Consider the following 24,047-nt stretch of genomic DNA (forward strand, 5'->3'; position numbering starts at 1 on the left):
ACATGTATTATAAATATCCTCATTATATACGTATACGACACTAGATTCGTCCTCTAGTTAAATTAGGATGGGGCCAGAACATCTGTATGTTTATCTGGCTCCCCATGTCCACCAGGGATTTTAATCTAAACCCATATTTTGGAATAATTGACAAAATCTGTTTCCTAAATACCTTCTCCACCTTCCAGGATGATTTCTCAATCTACTTTTATTATCAAATTTCCCAATCATATGTGAGAACTATATAAGCTATTCAATTTTTATGGAAATTAATTTTAGTTAGGTCTTCCATATCTATTGTAAAAGTTACATTTCTCCCAGAACAGTGAATGTTTACTTTTATATTTTCTTTCAGACTGTGAATCAAGGTGTGAGATCAAGAAATTATTTCTGAAAAAGGAGATTTATGGAATAGAATCATCCTGATGTGAGATAATGGAAAAACTTACAAAACACAGCATTGAGTGTTCAAGTTTCAGAGGTGATTGGGAATGTAAAAGCCAGTTTGAGAGAAAACAGGGATCTAAGGAAGGACATTTCAGTCAAGTGATATTTACTCCTGAAGACATGCCCACTTTCAGTCAGGAGCCACCTTTAATTCTGCATCAAAGATTTACAAATGAAGAGCAGTCCTGTGAATGTAAAAAATGTGAGCGATCCCTTATAAATGACTTGCAACTCCCTGCACATCAAAGAATTCACATGGGCAAGAAATTCTCTGAATACAAGGAATATGAGAATGCCCTTCATAGGAACTTTTATGTTACCCAGCATCAGAGAATTCATACTGATGAGAAACCCCTTGAATGTAAGGAATGCGGGAAGGATTTTAGTTTTGTGTCAGTCCTTGTTCGACATCAGCGAATTCATACTGGTGAGAAACCTTATGAGTGTAAAGAATGTGGCAAGGCCTTTGGTAGTGGTGCAAACCTTGCTTACCATCAGAGAATTCATACTGGTGAGAAACCTTATGAATGCAAAGAATGCGGGAAGGCCTTTGGTAGTGGCTCAAACCTTACGCACCATCAGAGAATTCATACTGGTGAAAAACCATATGAGTGTAAGGAATGTGGGAAAGCCTTTAGTTTTGGATCAGGCCTTATTCGACATCAGATAATTCACAGTGGTGAAAAGCCTTATGAGTGTAAGGAGTGTGGGAAGTCCTTTAGTTTTGAATCAGCTCTTACTCGGCATCACAGAATTCACACAGGTGAAAAGCCTTATGAATGTATGGATTGTGGGAAGGCCTTTGGCAGTGGTTCAAACCTTACTCAGCATCGGAGGATTCATACTGGTGAGAAACCCTATGAATGTAAAGCATGTGGAATGGCCTTTACTAGTGGCTCAGCTCTTACTAGGCATCAGAGAATTCATACTGGTGAGAAACCGTATGTATGTAATGAATGCGGAAAGGCTTTTAGTTTTGGATCAGCCCTTACTAGACATCAAAGAATTCACACTGGTGAGAAACCTTATGTATGCAAGGATTGTGGGAAGGCTTTTAATAGTGGTTCAGACCTCACTCAACATCAGAGAATTCACACTGGTGAGAAACCCTATGAATGTAAGGAATGTGAGAAAGCGTTTAGAAGTGGTTCAAAACTTATTCAGCATCAGAGAGTGCATACTGGTGAGAAACCCTATGAATGTATGGAATGTGGGAAGGGCTTTGGTAGTGGCTCAGACCTTACCCAACATCAGAGAATTCATACTGGTGAGAAACCCTATGAGTGTAAGGAATGTGGGAAGGCATTTGGTAGTGGCTCAAAACTTATTCAACACCAGTTAATTCATACTGGTGAGAAGCCCTATGAATGTAAGGAATGTGGAAAGGCCTTTAGTAGTGGTTCAGCACTTAATCGACACCAGAAGATACACACTGGTGAGAAACCCTTTGAATGTAAGGAATGTGGGAAGGCCTTTAGCAGTGGCTCGAACCTTAATCAACATCAGAGAATTCATACTGGTGAGAAACCTTATGATTGTAAGGAATGTGGTAAGTCTTTTGGAAGGGGTTCAGATTTTAGGCAACATAAGAAAAGTCATACTGGGAAGAAGCTCTGTAAACGAAAAGTCTATGAATAAGAATTATGCAATGAGGGAGCAACTTTCAATACACAAGATAAGAAATTCACATTGTGAGAGTACCTACAAATGTAATTAAGATACAAAACCTCTACTTAATGCTTCACAGCTTCGTTAGCCTGAGAGAATTCATACAGGGAATAAAAAAAACAATTAAGTAAAATATTTGAAGACCTTTATCTGCATTAATTCCTTCAATAATTTCAGAAAATTTATACCTGTGAATGTTAAAAATGAAAAATGTTGATTGTATTACACTTTTATTTTTAAACTTTGAAAAAATTCTTTTTGGGGTTAACCCTGCAACTTTTATTTTTTCTAGAGTTCTTAACTTTTTATGTATTATACAGCATTACTAATCCAGTTCCAACTTATTTTAAGTTATTTATTGATAAAAAAGTTACCCTTTTTCCCTCCCCAGATTCTCTTCCTAATAACTTTTATACAATAGACCTATCTCTTGTGTTTTTTTTTTTTTTTTTTTTTACTGCCTGTTCGATAATAAGTTATATTTATATTTATATAAAGCTTTGATGTCAGGTCAGTCTTTGTAAAATCTGCATATCTTTGGATGTATCTGTATTTCACCCTGTTTAAGTTATTGTTACTTTTACAATATCCTCTGATACCTGATAGTTCTGTACTTTGTTTTGGAAGATTGTTTTATTATGCTGATTTTATAAAGTTTATACTGTTCTTTTTGGAGAACAATTCCCATTCCCATTAAAATGTAGCCAAGAACAAAAAAAATAGTTATGGTTATCTGTAATCTCACCAATCATAGACAATCACTGTCAGATTTTTGGAGCAGACCGTTTAAGACTATGTCTGTTTTTTTTTTTCTTTTTTACAGAAAATGTAATTATGCTATACTATTAACTAGCCTTTAATATTCTTTGTCTGTAAATATGCCATTACCATTTTATTGACTTTATAGTATTCACCAGTAGTTTGTTAATTTTTGAAGTTTTTGGCAATATAAATAATTACCTTGATCGCCCATTTTGAATGTGAATTTTTCGTTCATTTCAGAAAGAATGTTGGTTATCATCTGCGTGTTAAGATTTATACGATCCAGATATATCTGTGGTCCCCTGTAATCATTATCCCTGACCTCAGTTCCCTCCTTAACATTAACCAACTCATTTATCCTTTCAGATCCTTTTCTGTGTATATATAAATCAATGTGGAAATCCATAATAATTCTTTATGAATTTTATACTTCACCATCACTATATATATATAGTAAAGTGAGTATAATTACAGTAGCTACTTAAGAGGCTTATGTGGATTCTGTAATTGTACATATCACATAATAAATACTTGGTAAATATTAGCTATCATTATCATTATCTTATCAATCTTAATTCTTATTATTTATGTAAAGAGTTTTAGGCATGATTCACACCTAACTCAACATCAATGACATTATATTGGGGAAACACTGGGGTTCAGTCAACATCCATTCCTTATTGAATAAGGGACAATTCATCTTAAAGAAAAAGCATGATATTTTAAAGTGTGAAAAAACAAATGCTGCAAATCAGAACAAAGGGGTAGCCCCTCCAAAAAATGTGAATATTAATTCAGTACCCATTGGTATAACTCTGGTTAAAAATAAAATCAAAACTAAAATTACTTATTTCTTTTGAAATAAACATCAGTGAATAGAGACAACATAGCAAAACCTGTGAAGACCTGCCCAATCTACACAGAATCAAACTAAGCATATAAACAAGGAAGCTCTAAAACTAATAACAGCAAACCCCAAGGATAAAGAAAGGTAAAAAGTAAAGGAAAAATAATTTAAATAGAAAACTGAACAATATGCTAGATTAATAATGAAAACCTGTTCTTTGAAAGAAACAAAAATATTATACCAATTCTGGCCAAAGGAAAAAAAGATAGTGCAGACCATGAATAAGAAAAGAGCATCATTCTAAGCTTAGAGATTTTATCAATTATATGTTCCTATTTAATAATTATTTTGAAACTTAAAATGTGTGCAATTGGCTTTAACTTTTCAGTCTCTATGATCCACATTTATAACTCATAATTTTATTTTTAAACTATGTTATTCCTCTCAAATTGTTTGAAGGAAATTCATTCACTTTGTTGTTCCATAAACCCTGCTCTTGGTTTTCTTTATGCTTTCAACTATTTTTGTTTGCTTTTTCTAGTTTCCAAATTCATATCATTATTAATTTCCTAGTATTTTTGATGTCTTTTTTATATTTTCTTAAATGGAATATAGGTACTTGGTTAACTTATTTTCAATCTCTTTTAAATGGAGAACATTTTTATTAACTTCTAGGTAATTCTCATTTTAATTTTGATTTCCAGTTTGATTCACTGGTTACCTAAGAGTTTTTTCTAAGTTTTCAAAACTTGTGGAACTGTGACCCATGACATTCTTTGAAATTTGCTCTCTAACTACTTGTGATACAGTGAAAGCTATCACTATTATGTATATATGTTAAAGTTCACAATAAAAAAATGGAAGAAAAAAACTTATGAAATAATATTTAACAAATGGAATTATAATTTGTGTGTGTGACCCGTAAGAACATTAAAATGTTAAGGCCGTATGCTATGTGGTAAATTAGAAGTTTTTGTAAATGTTTTTTAGACATAATACTTGAAAGAATATATTCTGTAATACACAAAGTTCTATATATTATGTTCAGCTTATTGGTTACATTATTTACATATTCTCAGGTATTTTGTTTGATTTGTTTTATCCTGAAAAATATGTATAAAATACCAAATTGTATTTTAGTCAAAGTCTCTGGTTAATACAGAAATTTTTACATGATGTTGAATTCTGTCTTTACTATTATAAATACTGAAAGTCTGTTTGGGCTGGTATTGCTTTGCTGTATTGTGTCAGTTTTATGTCAGCTCGCTTAAGGTGGGTGTTTATATACAACATACAGTTGGTGTTTTGTTTTGTTTTTTAAACCTAAATTGACAGTCTCTGTGTTTAATTAGAACATTTCACAAATACACATTTTGTGAAAGCTAATATATTTTAGTCTATTCATGTCATTTTTTATGTGTACTATATGTGACTAATACTATGAGCAGGCCTACTCAATGCCCTCTGAATCACCTAAAAATGCCTTTCTCTACTGCAAAAGACGGAAGGATTACTAAATTTCCCAAACTCCGTTACAGCTCTATCCTTTGTGGCTACTCCTTTTCATGGTCCTTTAATAGTTCCTGTTTATCTCTCTGTACCTAAAAATTGAAGTTTTGAAGACTCAGTCTATGGACCTCTTTTCTGTTTATACTTATTCCCTTGGTGATCTCATCCAAATGCGTTCTCTCTCCTGCACTCCACCCTCACTATATCCTACAGCCTTCCCTACATCTCCAGCTGAACTCATTTTAATTGCAGTAAAATATGTAGATGGTAAAGCTGTAAACTGTAAGTGTAAAACTACACCCGGTTAACTATCACCCAGACTGATACACATTTCCGGCACCCAAGCACTCTCCGTTTTGTCTCTTCCCTTTTAATATCCCACTGCCCAGAAGTAACCACTCTCCTTGCTTATGTCACCATAGATGAGCACTGCATGTCCTGGAACTTCATATAAATGGAGTCATACACTGTACTCTTTTTGAGTCTGGTTTCTTTTGTTCAACATTATGACTGTGAGTCATCCTTACTGTTATATGAAATAATAGATTATTCTTTTTTGTTTGTGTACCATCCCATTGTATGGAAATGTACCTTGATTCATCCATTCTGTTGTTGGTAGACATTTAGGTTGTTTCTAGTTTGAGGCTGTTAGATACAAAGCTCCTATGACATTCTTATACATGTCCTTTGGTAGACATATGTACTCTTTTCTCTTGGCTATATACTTAGGAGTGGAATTACTGAGTCAGAGGGAAGCAAATATTTAGTAAATATTTCCAAATAATTTTCCAAAGTGACTGTACCAGTTTCACTCCCACCAGAAATCTGTGAGTTCCTCTTGCTCTGTGCCCTCTTCACGCTTGGTATTGTACAGCCATTCTGGTGGGTATGTAATAACACTTCAGTTTTAGTTATCATTTCCCTTATGATTAATAATTTTGAATACCTTTCCATATGTTTAGCGATTTTGGTAATCTTTTTTGTACAGTGCCTGTTGAAAGACTTTTCCCCTTTTCTTATTAGGCTGTGCATCTCTTTCTTATTGATTTGTATGATTCTTATAGTGCCAGAAAGAAAACTCTGATCAACAACAAAAAAACCGACAAAGCACAATGATGGAGATTTGTTAAAGGGACACAGGAGCCAATTGAAAGAGCTCTCAGTGACCAAAATTGGAATAATTTGAGGAACAAAATAAATTAATATTGGCCTACAACTTAAAGTATGAAATAAATATCCATGAGTTCATACTGATATTAATAAATGATTGAATAAATAAATAAATGGAGAGACAAATTTCCAATGCAGAAGAATTCCAAATTATTTATTTGTATTCTCTGCCCTCAAGGAAGTAGAATATACTTACCCACTCTTTAAATGTGTCTTTCAAAGAGTACAGTATGGAAAGGAGGGAAAAGGAGTAACTTTACAATGAAGAGACCTGATAATCCTGTGGCTCGGCCAGGTGGTCAAAGTCAACATCAACAGTTATAAATCATTTTGATATTATGTATCCTTGATATCATGTGATAAAAATGGCACTTTATTTCTGTGGTTTTCCTCCCCCAAACCCCAGTCTAGTCATTAGAAAAATATGCAAATAATAATTGAAAAAAATTCTATAAAATACCAGTGGTCAAAGTTATCAAAAACAAGGAAAGTTTAAAAGACCTTCACAGCCAAGAGGAGCCTAAGGAGACATGTTGACTAAATATAATGTGGTATCCTGGATGGGATCCTGGAATAGAAAAGGAAGAAAAAGGTAAAAGGTAAAAACGATATTTGAATAAAGTATGGGCTTTAGTTAATGTATCAATATTGGGTCATTAATTGTAAAAAATGTACCGTACTAATATAAGATGCTAATAGGGGAAACTGAGTGAGGGGTGTATGTGAACCCTCTGTACTCTCTTCATAATTTTTTTGTACATCTAAAATTTCTAAAATAAGAAATGTATTTAGAAAGAGAGAGAGAGAGAATGAAGTTGAGTACTATTCTAAGTAGTTCTTGGGTATCCAGGCAGTCAGATTTACCACGATGAGAGTAATGATTCAGAGAATTACATGCAGTTATTTACATCTATGATATTAGATCCATCACTTACGACAGGAACACACAAACCCCAGACCATCTGCTTCCTTAAATGCTGGATTAAATCTCATATCCTAGACTTAGAATCATGGCACAGCTATTTTTGTTGGGTGTCCTGAACTCTGGATTCAATAACAGGAACTCTAAAGTGATTCTCATGATTTTGTATGAGGTACACTTTAAGTTTCTTTGAAGACTCCAAATCTGAACAAATATTAATAGAAGGAGAATAATGATAGAATTAGATATGGAGAAAAAATAGCAAATTTTATTACATGTAAGTAAAAATTTCTGCATGGTTAAAAAATACCTTAGAAAGATCAAAAGGTATCTTGGGGGAAATTATTGTTAAGACACATGACAAAGCACTAACTGTAACATATAAAGAAGTCTTGTAATCGGTAAAAATGATCAATGACTTAACGGAGAAATAGAAGATATAGTTTATAGAAAAATAAATAGGTAGGCCTTTTAAACATTTGAATAAATGATCAATTTCACTTACAACAGAAATGGAAATAAAACTGCAATGAAATATTTTCCTGTCTCATTGGCAGAAATGAAATTTTTGATAATACTTTTATTAAGAGTATGCATGTTTCTTGCAAAATATCTCCCTTCATCCACCCCCCACCCTGCACCCCCCAACACTCAGTGTTACTACCACAGTATAATGTGAAACCATCAGGCTAAAATCCTCAATGTCTTTGCCCTGTTTATATTATTCTTCACAATCTCCAGTACTCCCAGGCAATCCCTCAACTGAGGGCCCTGATTTAAATAAGGTTTGTACATCCATTTTCTTTTCCCATTTACCAAAACACAACTTCTTTGATCCTCATACCTTGCACTCTGATATTCACAGGTTACTGGAAAAATCTCATTTATTCTCAACTTCCTTTCTGAAATTCCCTTCTAAATATTCAACTTATAGGTCCAAGTGCCTACATGATATCTTACTTTTCCTTGAAAATCTGCTCCTCCCCAGTATTCCCATATTTATATATGGCAAATCCCTCCTTCCATTTGCTCAAGCAAAAGAAATCTGGAGTCATCTTTGACTCCTTTTCCTCTCATACCGTATTCAATCTGGCAGCCAATCCTCAGCCCTATCTTCATAATATATTGAAAGTCTCACCACCTTCACCTAAACTATTCAGGTAAAATCCAAGGTACCCAGAGTTGGTAATTCCCTCACCATCTTTAATGCTTGTAGAGAATTGTTTTTTATTCTTAATTCAGATTTAAATTTGTTTTATGTGGCAGTATTGATCTGGGTAACCTAACTTGATACTACCAAACCAATTAGTTGAGGTTTTGTTTTGTTTTGTTGACTTTATATGTCATCAGTTGTCATAAATATTTATCAACATTTAAAAAATAAGAGTGTTCTATTTGAAGGTATATGATAATTTCACTAGGAAATTTTTAGTTAAAATTCTATTGTTGTTACCCCTGCCTGTAATTCAGGAACTGTTAATATGACAAAATTCAAAACCTGTCTTCAGCAAATTTTCTTCTACTTTAAATAAATGGTTCATATTCTCTCCATCTATTCTTTTCCTGATTATGAAATACCTTTTAGACATATGTTGTATATTCAGGATCCATTTTCTTCATCTTTTTTCTTAAAATTTTCATCTACTTGACTTTTTTTCTGAGTTCTGTGACAATAACTTGAGCCATAATTCAGATGCCTTCTTTAGCATGCTTCAGTAATCATTATGCTATTTACCCTTTTGTGGTTTTCTCCCCCTTTAGGAATCATATTCTTTATCTTCAAAATCTGTGTTCTCTGGTTTCTTTATGAAAGCCTACTCTAAAATAAACACTATGGTATTATGTCAACATGAGAATATGTTTTAGGACTCTATAAAATATTCTGTTTCAGGGTACTTTGTTTATTCTGTTTATTGAGTATTTGTGGTTCAGAATAATCTCTCTTCTCTGGATTAGTGAACCAACTTATGGGTTCTGTGATTTTTCTGTGTCTGCCCATAGCTGTAGAAGAAGGTCTAGTGTGCTCAGTTTTGATAGCTGACAGGGCCTGAGTTGAAATTCTTTGGGTTTTCTCATATAGTTGGATTAATAGCTGAGATATATTTCCTAAATTATGTAAAAGTCACTCTTGAAAATTTTCCCTCCCAGATGAAAAGGAAAAAATAGATTTCTTACAACTTTATCTCCAAATAAAAGTAATCTTAACTCCTTTTATTATAATTACTCTAATTATTATAACTGTCCTAATTGTTTTGACTTAGTACTACCAGAAAAATGTTAAGTAATAATGATAATAATTTAATTATGTTTACCCATTAAGCATTTGACAGGCTATTGAGAACCTGTCTTTTGGTACCTTTTCTAGTATACTTTACCACATAGTATATTGCTTCCCCACAGATACTCTCATGAATGTTGCGACAGGAAACGATCCCATTGTACAAGGGATGAAATTAAGGGTAGTAAGATCATGTAAATATACATATTTTTAACTAAATACTACACTTAGGGAAGGCAAAAGATTTTAATAACACCAATAAGCCAAAACAATATATTTTAATGAATGGAAAAGGCATTAAAATGAGGTTACTGATAATATAAAGCTTAAAACCTGTATCATGTCTAAGAAGGACATCAAGTTTCAAAAATTAAAATATATCAGAAAGAGAATAAAAATTTCATAAAGTAATGAATAAAACTTAATTATAAAATGGTATTCAGCCAATAATATTTGGAAATGATATCTGAAATGGATTTAATATATAAAGAACTCCTGTAACTCAACAACAAAAAGACAACCCAATAAACAATGGGAAAGAATTTGAATAGACATTTCTTCATATATGATATATAAATAACCAATAAGCACATGAAAATATGCTCAATATCATTAGGCATTAGGGAAATGCAAATCAGAATCACAATGAGATGCCACTTTGCACCTACTAGGACAGGTATTATTTAAAAAAAAAAAAACAGAAAATAACAAGTGTGGAGAAGGATATGGAGAAATTGAAATGGTGAAGCTTCTGTGAAAAACAGTTAGGTGGTTCCTCAAAAAGTTAAAGATAATACCATATGACCTAGGTATATACCCAAAAGAATTGAAAACAGGGACTCAAACTGATATTCATAGCAGCACTGTTCCCAAAGCCCAAAAGTTGTAAATAATCTGTATCCATCAACAGGTAAATGGATAAACAAAATGTTGTATATACACATAATTGAATAATTAATCAGACATAAAAGGGAATGAAGTTCTGCTGCTACAACATGGATGAACTTTGAAAACATTATGCTAAGTGAAATAAGCCAGACAGAAGAGGGTAAATATGATTCCACTTATATGCGGTGTGTAGAATTATAAAATGCATAGATACAGAAAGTTTACTAGGGGCTGGGAGAGGGGGAATGGGATGTTATTCCTTAATGGTTAGAGTTTCTGTTTGGGGTGATGAAAAATTTGGTGATGTATGGTGTTGATGTAGCACAACATTACATTAAAAATGTAATTAATGCTACTGAATTGTACACTTAAAAATAGTTCAAATTGGAAATTTTATATTAAACGTATGTATGCACATATTACCACAGTAAAACAAAAATGGTACTCAGCCAAATGATCAGTGATTGTGGGTTTAATAACTTAGGAATACAACCAAGACCAGGTCTTAACCAAGAATCTACTGTTACTTTGTAACTTTGTAACCTTGAATGTTCTGTGTTTGTGAGTGGTGCTGGTGTCTCAGGTATTTTCCCATTTTAGAACATCCATCTGATTGTGTTGTTTTATAATCCAATCCTTTATTTTTGTCTACCTTTTCTTGAATTTATTAATCAAAATTCTTTTAAATTCCTAACTCAAATATTAGTGTTATAGGGACTCGGGCAAGATGGCGGCATAGAGAGGAGTGGAAGCTAAGTAGTCCCCCTGGAACAACTACAAAAAACCAGAAACAACTAGTAAATAATCCAGAATAACTGCGGGGGGACAAACGAGACCATCCACTCATCATACACCAACCTGAATTGGGAGGAATGCCCGAGAACACAGCATAAAATCTGTAAGTAAAACCTGCGGAACCAGGTCGGGAGACCCCCTCCCCCATAGCCCGAGCTGCAAAGCCTCGTGGTGCCAGAGAGAAGCTCTCTCCCAGCAAGCAAATATAGCTCAGCTGAGCTCCAACTGGGGTTTTAAGTAGCGAGTGTGATCTGCTCACTACAGGTATGAATCCCCAAAAAAACAGACAGAGGCTTTGGGTGACAACTGACCTGGGAGAGCCAGAGGGTCACCTTGGACTCGGTCTGAAGGGGACTATCTGTTTCTTTGTCAGCTCAGTGGAGAAAGCCCCAGTCATTTTCAGTTTCCAGGACTGTGACTCCGGGAAGGGTGGAGACAGCACAAGCAGAGAGCAAGACCATTGAAATGCTAATGACCTCCACCTAGGGGGTCTGTCTTCTTTAGGAGGAAAGGGGTGGGGCCCTTTCCATTCAGAACCAGACCCCAGAGCCTGGGGAAACATGGCCATACCTCCTCACATCAGGCAAGAATTATAGGCTAACAGGCATCACCTGCTGGGCAGAAAAGCGCAGTGACCCAAGGCATCACAGGGTGGAGCAATTTTCTAAGACACACCCGCAGGGAAACCAGATACTGAATATTTCTTTCCTCTGGGACCTGAGCTTGTTCTAGTCTGGGAAAACCTGATTCGGATAACCAAGGAAACCATGCTGAGACAACAGAAAATTACAACCTACACTAAGAAAAACAAGGTTATGGCCCAGTCAAAGGAACAAATGTACACTCCAACTGAGATACAGGAATTTAAACAACTAATGCTAAATCAATTCAAAAAGTTTAGAGAAGATATTGCAAAAGAGATAGAGGCTGTAAAGGAAGCACTGGGCATGTATATGGCAGAAATCAAAAGTTCAAAAAAACAACTAGTAGAATCTATGGAAATGAAAGGCACAACACAAGAGATGAAAGACACAATGGAAACATACAACAGCAGATCTCAAGAGGCAGAAGAAAACACTCAGGAACTGGAGAACAAAACACCTGAAAGCTTACATGCAAAGGAGCAGATGGAGAAAAGAATGAAAAAATATGAGCATCGTCTCCAGGAACTCAAGGATGAAACAAAGTACAATAATGTATGTATCATTGGTGTCCCAGAAGAAGAGAAGGGAAAGGGGGCAGAAGCAATAATAGAGGAAATAATTAATGAAAATTTCCCATCTCTTATGAAAGACATAAAATTACAGATCCAAGAAGCGCAGCGTACTCCAAACAAAAGAGATCTGAATAGGCCTACGCCAAGACACTTAATAATCAGATTATCAAATGTCAAAGACAGAGAATCCTGAAAGCAGCAAGAGAAAAGCGATCCATTACATACAAAGGAAGCTTAATAAGACTTTGTGCGGATCTCTCAGCAGAAACCATGGAGGCAAGAAGGAAGTGGTGTGATATATTTAAGATACTGAAAGAGAAAAACCACTAACCAAGAATCCTGTATCCAGCAAAGCTGTCCTTCAAATATGAGGGAGAGCTCAAAATATTTTCTGACAAACAGACAATGAGAGACTTTGTGAACAAGACACCTGCCCTACAGGAAATACTAAAGGGAGCACTACAGGGTGATAGAAGACAGGAGTGTGTGGTTTGGAACACAATTTTGGGAGATGGTAGCACAACAATGTAAGTACACTGAACAAAGGTAACTATGAATACAGTTGAGAGAGGAAGATGGGGAGCATGTGAAACACCACAAGAAAGGAGGAAAGATAAAGACTGGGACTGTGTAACTTGGTGAAATCTAGAGTATTCAACAATTGTAATAAAATGTGCAAATATGTTTTTTTACGAGGGAGAACAAGCAAATGTCAACCTTGCAAGGTGTTAAAAATGGGGAGGCATTGGGGGAGGGATGCAATCAGCATAAACTAGAGACTGTAGCTAATAGAAGCATTGTATTATGCTTCCTTTAATGTAACAAAGGTGATATACCAAGGTGAATGCAGATAAGAGGGGGGGATAGGGGAGGCATGTTAGACACTTGACATTGGTGGTATTGTCTGATTCTTTATTCTACTTTGATTTAAGGTTATTTTTCCTTTTGCTGCTTCCTAGCTGTCATTTCTTTTTCCTCTTTCTTTTTCCTCTCTACCTTCTTTGACTTTCCCTCCTGCCTTGTGGAAGAAATGTAGATGCTCTTATATAGATAGTGGTGAAGGTGGTGAACACATAAATGTATGACCATGCAGAAAACCATCGATTATTTACTTGGGATGGAATGTATGGTGAGTGAACAAAACCATATTAAAAAAAATGGGTTGATGACAAAGCCTCGAGGGCAATATACTGAGTGAAATAAGCCAGACACATTAGGACAATTATTGCAGGGTCTCACTGATAGGAACTAATTACAATATGTAAACCCATAGACATGAAATATAAGGTACCAAGATATAGGACGAGGCTTAAGAATGGGGAGTGGTTGCTTAATATGAGCAGAATGTTCAATTAGGATGAACTTAAATGTTTGGAAATGAACAGGGGTGTTGGTAGCAAGATGTGAGAATAACAGCGCCGAATGGTGTGTGAATGAGGTGGAAAGGGGAAGCTCAGAGTCATATATGTCACCAGAAGGAAAGTTGGAGGTCAAAAGATGGGAATGTATAATACTGAATCCTATGGTGGGCAATGTCCATGATCAACTGTACAAATACTAGAAATCACTTCATGAACCAGAACAAATGTATGACAATACAATTAGAAGTTAATAATAGAGGGGCATATAGGGAAGAACTATATACCTATTACAAACTATATACTACAGTTAGTAGTATTTCAACATTTTTTCATAAACAGTAACAAACGTACTATATCAATACTAGTAGTCAACAATTGAGGGGGGTTGGTTAGGGATAGGGGAGGATTAGAGTTTCCTTTTCTTTTTTTCTTTTTTCATCTTTCACTTTATTTCTTGTCTGGAGTAATGAAAAGTTTCTAAAAATTTAACAAAAATTAAGTGTGATGGATGCACAGCTGTATGAGGGTACCCAGGGGCAAGTGATTGTACACTTTGGATCTTTGGATAATTGTATGGTATCTGAACAATCTCAATAACAATGAAAAAAAATATTAGTGTTATATATAAATCATTTATAGATCTAATTGTCTAGTTTTCTCTTAGATTGTGGTAATTTTCCTATTTTTAACCCATCTTTGGTTAAAAAGATTTTGATTTCTTATTGGGCATTGTAAATAAAAAGTTTTGGAAGCTCTAGACTATGTTACCATCCTACAAAGAAGGTTAAGTATTCTTATGGAAAAGAGTGCTGATAGTTCACCAGTGATGCTGTCAAGACTTGTTAGGGTTAGTCTTTTCCATTTTGCCCTTACTCCTAGGGTTATGGCCCTTATTCTCAGATGAATGCCCAAGGGGTATTTAGCAGACTTCTTCACATTATCAGTGTTTGAATTCTAACCTTTTCATGACATGCTGCTGAAATACCTGCTGTGCCAACTACTTTTCTGTTGGAATTTTTGGAGTATCCTGAGTTTACAAAACATGGGAATTAGCCAGTGATTTGAGGATAATATGTATGCAGATTACTGGACTATTTCTCTGCCATTCTCTCTCCTCCAAGATGTTGTTTTCCTCCCAACTTTGTCAGCCTGAACGCCAACTTCTGCCTCAGGGACTGCCTCAGTTTCATATATATTGTTTAGAATTTTATAAGTCTTTTCCATGGGAGGTTTAAGCTATGGTCTACTCTTTCACATCCAGAACTGGAAGTCCCTACCTTTTCCAATCTTGCCTTTTTACTCTCTTCTGTTAGTATACAGCTTTTATTCTTTGAGATCCCTTTTACAGTAATACTGGAACCTTCTTTCACTGCTTTCTTGTGTTCACTCTTCATTTTTCTGGATCCCTGGGTATTTCTTCATTGGTTTCTTCTTCCATCTTGGTGGAATATAGCCTCCAGTAACATTCTAAGACAGAGTACATAGCAGGTAATTTGAGGGGTTCTATGCTTCTTAGAAATGTCTTCTTTTAACAACAGCTTTATTGAGATATAATTCATATACCATAAAATACATCCTTTTAAGATATATGATTCAGTGGTTTTTAGTAAATTCACAGTTGTACAACCATCACCACTATTTAATTTTCAAACACTTTCATCACCCTAAAAAGAAACCACAAACCTACTAGCCATCACTCCCCATTCAAGCCTCCCCAGAGTTCCTAGCCACCACTTATCTACTTTCTATCACTATGAATTTGCATATTCTAGACATTTACTATAAATGGACCATATAATATATGGGATTTTGTGTTTGGCTTCTTTCACTTAGCATGTTTTCAAGGTTTATCCATGTTGTAATATGTGTTAGTACTTCATTCCCTTGCATTGCCTAATAATGTCCCACTGTATGGAAATACCACATTTGCTTCCATTTTTTTGGTTATTGAGAATAATGCTGTTATGAACATGACAAATTTTTGTATGGTCATGTTTTGAATATTCTTGGGTAGAAATGTCTTTCACAGTCCTCACATTTGAATGAATTTTGGCTGGTTTCTAGACCAAAATTCAACCCACTCATAATATTAATGAATTTCTCAGTTATCTTATTTATTCAGGTGGTATTATTGAGAAGTCAATGCCTTTGTAAATCTTAATTTGACCTGGTATTAATTTACTGTGACTGCCATAAAAAATTACCACAAGCTTGGTGGTTTAAAAGAATAGAAATTTATTCCGTAACTCCAGAGGGCAGACTGAAATCAAGATGTTGGCTGGACCTCACTCCTTCTCTCTAGAGGAGAATCCATTCTTTGCCTCTTCTAGCTTCTACTGGCCATTGACATTCCTTGACTTGTGCCCTCATGACTCCAATTTCTGCTTCCTTGGTCACATTGTCTCCTCTGTCTTCTCCTCTTCTGTCCATCTTAAGTCTTCCTCTTATAAGTTACTTGTCACTGGATTTAGGGCTCACTTAGGTAATCCAGGATGACCTCCTCATCTCAAGATACTTAACTTATTTACATATCCAAAGATCCTTTTTCCAAATAAGGTAGCATTCATGGTTTCCAGGGATTAGGACATAGATACATCTTTTAGGGGTCCACCATTTAACACACTGCAAGCTGATTTTTTTTTCTTCAGGACACTTTAGGATTTTCTCTTTATCCTTGTCATGTAATTTTATTCTTACATTTTATAAGAATGTTATTGAAAGTTCATAAATTATTCCCCTTTTAGGTCTTAATGGAAGAAAGCAAGGCCATGTGGCGCTCATAATATTGAAAATTTACCATATACTGGGCAGTACACTAAATGATTGTGTATGTTATTCATTTAATTGGGAAGCTTGTCTTCACTGAACTTGTACATTCTCAAATCTGGTTGGAAATTGGAAATATTCTTTCATATCCAGTAGGTTTTCTCTACAGGAGACTACATCTGAGGGTATTAAAACCCATTGTTTAGCCATGCTGCTTACTATCCTTTACCCATGCTATAAGTATCCACCCCCAGCCTATTCCTTCTGGTATATTTACCCTCCTGAAAAGTCCTCTTCAACCCCTTGTATTTTTATCTTTTTTTCTCTTTCCATCTTAGTATTCTATATATTTTACATATGTTTATTTTTACAGGGGTCTGTAATGTTCAGGGATGTGTCCATAGACTTCTCTCAGGAGGAGTGGGAATGCTTGGACTCTGGTCAGAAGAATTTATACAGAGATGTTATGATAGAGAACTACAGCAACCTGGTTATAGCAGGTAAGTATTATTATTATTATTTCAGAGACTGCCTCTTGAACATTGCCTTCTTTCTTTATGAATTTCTCAGGTTCTTTGAAGAAGACAGTTTAATCTCAGAAGAATTGCTTAAGCTTTGTAGATCTGGAAATGGGGAACTTCTTTGGGCTAAGACAGAAGCTCCATCTTCCCTACACTATTCTAGACCTTCTAGATTTAAATTCTGGGAAACTCAACATAAATGTCTCATTTCTCTTCTAAGCAGGATTTTCCATTTCTAAGCCAGATATGATCTCCTTTTTGGAGCAAGGGAAAGAGCCCTGGCTGATTGACAGAGCACTGACAAAAGGTCCAGGTGAGTGAAGGATAACTGGTAAGGGCACATTGTAGGAAATGATCAAGCTGAACATACAGGATTCAGCACCTTTGAGATGGTCTCAGGAAGCTCTTCTCAAAGGCCCAAGACCTGTGAAACATGAACTTTCAAAGCATCTCACTCTACCTCCCACCTACCACTGTCCTTGCTTTCTGCCTCTCATTCTTCCCTTCCATTTCAGAGTAAGTGCTCTCTTTCTTCCTCTTCATGACAACCTTCTATATTTTGGATCTTACTCATTCACAGTTTCACATCTTCTTCCCTCTTCAGTCTTTTGTGTCACTCTCCTTTTAAAAAATGTAATATGAGTCTTGAGTAGCCTAAATTTTTTCTCTTTGGTTCAAGTTTATTCATTTATTCACTCTTTCTTTTAAACACTTGTTGATTTTCAAATTTTTAATATACTGTGCTAGATTTTAGAGAGATTACAAAATATATAAGCTATTAAGAATTCACAGTCTAAAAGATGAACCAGAACATGTCCATAAATAAATTCTACAAGGTAGAATTTACCATAAGAGCTGTTCAGATAGGGCACTCAGAAGAAAGGACTAAAGCTGGGAAATGCATTTCATCCATATAGATGTGATAGTTGGAGAGGTGGGAATGAATGCAATCACCTAAGGTAGAGAGTGCTGGTTATAAATGGTTTATACCTACACTGGGAAGGAAGAGATCGTGGTCAAGGTAAGATTAGAGAACCATACAAATGCATTCATGCATTTGTTCAATGCATATTTGTGAGACAGAAATCCATGAGGCTATCTAGTGGTAAAGAATTGCAGGGAGAGGAAACATTAAGTGCAAAGGCCCTGAGGAATGAATATGTTTATCATGTGTGAGGAATCCCAAGGTGCGTAACAGGGCTGGGATAGCGATCAGAGAGGTAGAATTGGAGGGGGTCAGATATGTGGGACCATGTAAGTCCTTGGTAAGAATTTTATTCTGAGTAAAGTGGAAAGTCAGAATGGAATTTTAAGCAGAGGATTGGCATGATAGGAATTATATTTTAAAAGAATTACTCTTAACTGCTTTATAAAAAAGATACATGGGGTAAAGGTGGAAGTAGAGGACCAAGTAAGAGGCTTTTGCAGTAGTCCAATTGGGAGCTGATAGTGACTTATTGACTGTAATGGCAACAGTGGATTTGATAAGTGTTGGATTTGGGATATATATTTCAAAGATAGAGCAAAAAAGTGCTAATAAGGGAAAATGTGGAGTGTGAGAGAAAGATGGAGGCACTTATGCTTTTGGGTAGGATGGAAAAGCTTGTGGCAGGAAAGCATTCCCTTTGAGAACTACAAAAAGAGATGGAAGATGCAGAGGAAATCATTTTGTATATAGAAAAGCCTAAGGAATCCACACACACGAAAAAACCTATTCGAACTAATAAAACAAGTTCAGCAAGGTTACAGGATACAATACAAATATACAAAAATCAGTTGTAAGGTTCAGTCATCAAGATGGGGAGTAATCCTCTACAGGGCTCTGTCCCCCCACAGAAGATTTAAGCAACAAACAACAGCTAGCAGAATCATCTTTTTCAAAGCTCCAGAAAATGGTTAAAGGTTTGCATTAACCAAATCAGAAAAAAAGGCAACTTAAAAGTGATGGGATCTCATGGTGCCCTGGCTGGCCCCTTCCCAATCTTCACACCAGCCAGGCACAGAGCTGGACTGTTCTCCCAGAGTAGATTCCTGATCCCAGTTCTGGAGGGAACAGGGTAATCCTTGTGTACATATTGGGAGCATGTATCTGTGCTAGTTGACTGGTGGCAGCCTGAGGGACTGAACCAGAACACTGCTCACACACTCACTGTCCAGGAACCTACCCTGCATGTAGAAGGTAGCTCTTGGAGATCTCCTACAGAACACTGGGAGAGGAATCTAGTGACTGCATCAGGCATGGGATTGCTGGCTGTGGGACGTACAGTGCAGTGCCTGTGACCATGAGGAAACTGTTTCCCAGAGAAGAGAGGACATTCATATCCATATATGGGGGAATTCCTAGGGCCACATGCACATAAGCAATGTAAGATGCATGTGCAAAATTATTAGGATGGACCCTATATTTAAGTCTCAGGCTATGCTTTAGACTCATTGTATGGATAAGCTATGAAGGAGAAAGGAGAGCACTTGCACAGGTCAATTTGCAAAGACCAGGAAAGGTGTTTTCTTTTTATCCTTCCTTTTCCTTTTTTTATCCTGACTCCTGGCACTCAAGGAAAGCTCTGTCATAATACTAGCTGGATACAAGCTTAAGGTACAGACAACTCAGGGTCTAGATTCCAACGACAACACATTAAAATACCAATATACATACAAAGATAAAGGAAGCAATGACCCAGGCAAAGGAGAAGACTAAGCATTAGAAACCATCAGTGAGGAGGACCATACCTGGGATATATGAAAGACTTATAAAAAGTTGTCCTAAATATGCTCAAAGAACTAGAGGAAAACATGGAGAAAGAACTAAATAAATTAGGAAAACAATATATGAACACAACAAATATTAATAGATATAAATTATGAAAAGGAACCAAACAGAGCTGAGGACCACTGTAAAATAAATTAAAAATTCCTTAGAGGGGTTTAACAGCAGATTGGAGCTGACAGAACAATGAATCAGTAAAGTTGAAGATAAGACGATCGAAATCATTTATAATCTAAGGAACAGAAAAAAAAAAAGTGAACAGAGCCTGAGGAACCCGTGGGACACCACCAAGCATACCAATATATATATATTTGGAGTCCCAGAAGGAGAAGAAAGGAGGAGAGACTATTCAAAGAAATAATGACTAAAACTTCCCAAATTTAACAATATTCATGAATATATACATCCAAGATGGTCAATGAACTCCAAATAGTATAAATCCACATTGACCCACACCAAATCAAATTATAATTAAACTGTTGACTGCCAAAGATAAAGAGAGAATTCTGAAAGCCACAAGACAGAAGCAATGCATCATGTCTGAGGGAGCCATAATAAGATTTTAATAATGCCCATTTCTCATCATAAGCAATGGAAGTAAGAAGATAGTGGGATGATATATTTAAAAGGCTGGAGGTTAAAAAAAAAAGGCCAACCAATAGCTCTATATCAAGCAAAACTGTCTTTCAAAAATGAGGAAGAAATTAAGATATTCCCAGATAAACAAAAGCTGAGGGAGTCCATCACCATTAGACCAGCTCTACAAGAAATGTTAAAGGGAGTTCTTCACATTGAAAGAAGATACGAGATAACAGATGGAGGCTGCATGAAGAATGGGATCTTCAGGTAAGGGTAATGACATAGGTAAATATAAATGCCTGTACTCTTATACTTTTGGTTTGTAACTTGACTTTTTCTTCCTGTAGGATCTAAAAGTCAAATGCATAAAATGTAAAGATAAATAAGTAGTTTGGGATTCATAATGTATAAATATGCATTTGTGACAAGAACTACATAAAGTTGGGAGACAGAAGTATAGAAACATAGTTTGTGTATGTTATTGAAGTGAAGCTCGTATCTAAGCAAACAAGAGTGTTATGGATTTAGGATGTAAATTTAAGCCCCATAGTAACTACAAAGAAAATAAAGAATATGCACCCTCATAGAGACAGAAATTAGAGTACAGATTGCCAGGGTCGGGGGAAAAGGGAATTAATACATAATATGTGGAGGGTTTCTGTTTGAGGATATCAAAAGTTTTGGTAATGGAAGGTGCTGATGGTACTGCAACATTGTAAATATGAGTAATACAATGAATGTTATGCTTGGGAGTGGTTTAGATGAAAAAGTTTACATTGTATATATGTTCCCACAATTGAAAAAATTAAAAAGAGCAAGCAACTAAAGAGATGATGACAATTAAAATACAGTACATGATCCTGGATGGGATGGAATGCTATTTTTTAATCCAGTCTATCTCTGCCTTTTGATTAGAGTATTTAATCCTTTTCTATTTAATGTAATTATTGATAAGGTTAGATTTATGTGTTTTTTTTTTTTAATGAGTACAGGATCTGTTGTTACAGCCCTGTTACATCCCCGTTACTGTTTTTTTTTTAATTTTTTTATTTTGTTGTTTATTTTTTATTTTGTTTCTTTGTTATTCTTGTTAGAGAATTATCAATATTATTTTTTTCAAAGAACCAGCTTTTTGCTTCATTAATTATCTTTTTTTTTGTAGAAATTAGAACTTTATTATAAACATTTCCAGAATATAAACTGATTTTGTATCAGGACTCTTTGATAACTTTTTTTTAAATTAAATTCAGTTTTATTGAAATATAGTCACATACCATACAATCATCCATGGTGTACAATCAAATGTTCACAGTACCATCATATAGTTACACATTGATCACCACAATCTATTTTCGAACATTTTCCTTACAGCAGAAAGAATCAGAATAAGAATAAAAAATAGAAGTAAAAAAGAACACTCAAATCATCTCCCCCATCCCCCACCCTATTTTTCATTTAGTTTTTGTCCCCATTTTTCTACTCATCCATTCATAACACTAGATAAAGGGAGTGCGATCCACAAGGTTTTCACAATCACACTGTCACCCCTTGTAAGCTGCATTGCTATACAGTCATCTTCAGGAGTCCAGACTACTGGGTTGGAGTTTGATATTTTCAGGTATTTACTTCTAGCTATTCCAATACATTAAAACCTATGAGGTGTTATCTATATAGTGCATAAGAATGTCCACCAGAGTGACCTCTTGACTCCATTTGAAATCTCTCAGCCACTGAAACTTCATTTTGTTTCATTTTGCATCCCCCTTTTGGTCAAGAAGATATTCTCAATCCCACGATGCTGGGTCCAGATTCATCCCCAGGAGTCATATCCTGCATTGCCAGGGAGATTTACACCCCTGGGAGTTGGGTCCCACGTAGAGGGGAGGGCAGTGAGTTCACCTGCTGAGGTGGCTCAGTTAGAGAGAGAGAGAGAGGGCCACATCTAAGCAACAAAGAGGGACTCGGGGGAGACTCTTCGGCACAATTATATGCAAGTTTAGCCTCTCCTTTGCAGTAATGAGCTTCATAAGTGCAAGTCCCATGATAGAGGGCTCGGCACATGAAACCACCAGTCCTCAATGTTTGTGACAACATCAGCATCAGTCCAGGTGAGGAAATCCAACACTTCCACATTTTCCCCAGCTCCTCAGGGGGGCCGTACAAATGTGTTTTTATTCTCTGTCCAGATTACCTTGGGATGTGTCACTATGTCACTCTAACCTATACTAACCTACCATATCTCACTTCCTATTCAAAGTTCCATGTAATTGTGGTGTTGGAACAAACTGACTGTAGAGTTATACTGTTCAGAAAATATAGATCCTGCACCAAATAGGATCTATTGGTCTGACATGGAAAGTGAAGTTTTAAAACACAGTCAGTTTCAGCCTTTACTCTTTGGCCTGGTTTGCCCTGGTCTTAACCAGGTCTGCTTCATCCATATCACTAATTGAAGTCTGGGCTCTTTTTCAGCCTTTTTTTTTTTTTTTTTTTTTTTTTTAAGTTGCTGTATGTGCTAATACTGACATTCATATCTGCCGAGCTCTAGCTCTGTGTTTCAGGTGTCACAGAGATACCCAGTTTTCCAGAGACCAATCAGTTTATACACCAAGGGATCAGCATTTCAGAGTTTGGAGATAGCCATTACTATTCAGGAATAGATTTGACTGCTGTAAGAGCTTACAATCTAGGGACCATTACAATAATTGTTCACCTTTTAGACTATGTTCTAAAATTCAATTCTGAGTTTACACATTGTACTTAGTCCATATTGGTGAGGCATTATAGCGTTTGCCTTTGTTTCTGGCGTACTTCACTCAAAATGCTGTGTACAGGATCCATTCACCTCGTTGCGTGTCTCACAGCTTCACTCCTCATAGTTGCTCAATATTCCATTGTATGCATACACCACAGTTCACCATTGTGCCTCCATAAACACCAATGTGCAAATGTCCATTCATGTCTCTGCTCTCAGTGCTTCCAATTACATACCCCATAATGAGGTTGCAGGACCTTATGGCCCCCACATACTTAGCTTTTTGTGGAACCACCACACTGACCTCCAGAAAGGCTACACTATTCTGCCTGCTCATCAACAGTAGATAGGTATATCCCTCTCTCCATGTTTTCTCCAGCACTTTTACTCCTATTTATATTTTTTCCTACAATTTTATAGAGTAATATTCACATACCATACATTTATCCAGTGTACAGTCAGTTGTTCACAGTAACATGATAAAGTTGCACATTTATCACCACAATCAGCACTTGAACATATTGATTACTACAAAAAAAAAGTTGTGTTTTTTTTTTAGTGAATAATAAAAAAGATGATAAAAAGAAAAATAATATATCATACAATACAATGTAATAGTAAGGACAGAAAACAACACCACTACCAAGAATCTCATATCCCTCCCCTATATCCCCCTCATACACACTTAGCTTTGGTATATTGCCTTTTTTACATTTAATGGAAGCATATTACAATGTTACTGTTGACCATAGACCCCAGTTTGTTTTGATTATGTTTTTTTCCCAATACCATCCCT

At 35.7% G+C, this 24,047-nt stretch overlaps 1 protein-coding gene across 4 annotated transcripts in view; it reads left to right on the forward strand.

Moving 5' to 3' along the window:
- The window catches only part of LOC119521664 (zinc finger protein 30 homolog), a 203,595-nt gene that overhangs the window by 161,516 nt on the left and 18,032 nt on the right, over window positions 1-24,047 (forward strand). The window contains exons 3-4 of one of the 4 annotated variants that reach the window (XM_037820192.1): window positions 17,003-17,129; window positions 17,371-17,463. In XM_037820192.1, coding sequence (XP_037676120.1) covers window positions 17,003-17,129; window positions 17,371-17,463 — 220 coding nt within the window. Of the gene's footprint in view, window positions 1-779; window positions 2,445-17,002; window positions 17,130-17,370; window positions 17,464-24,047 lie in introns of those variants that run through there. The other 3 variants (XM_037820193.1, XM_037820195.1, XM_037820208.1) reach the window with 3 other exon arrangements.

The sequence above is a fragment of the Choloepus didactylus genome, chromosome 27 (assembly GCF_015220235.1).
Source record: "Choloepus didactylus isolate mChoDid1 chromosome 27, mChoDid1.pri, whole genome shotgun sequence".
NCBI lineage: Eukaryota > Metazoa > Chordata > Mammalia > Pilosa > Megalonychidae > Choloepus > Choloepus didactylus.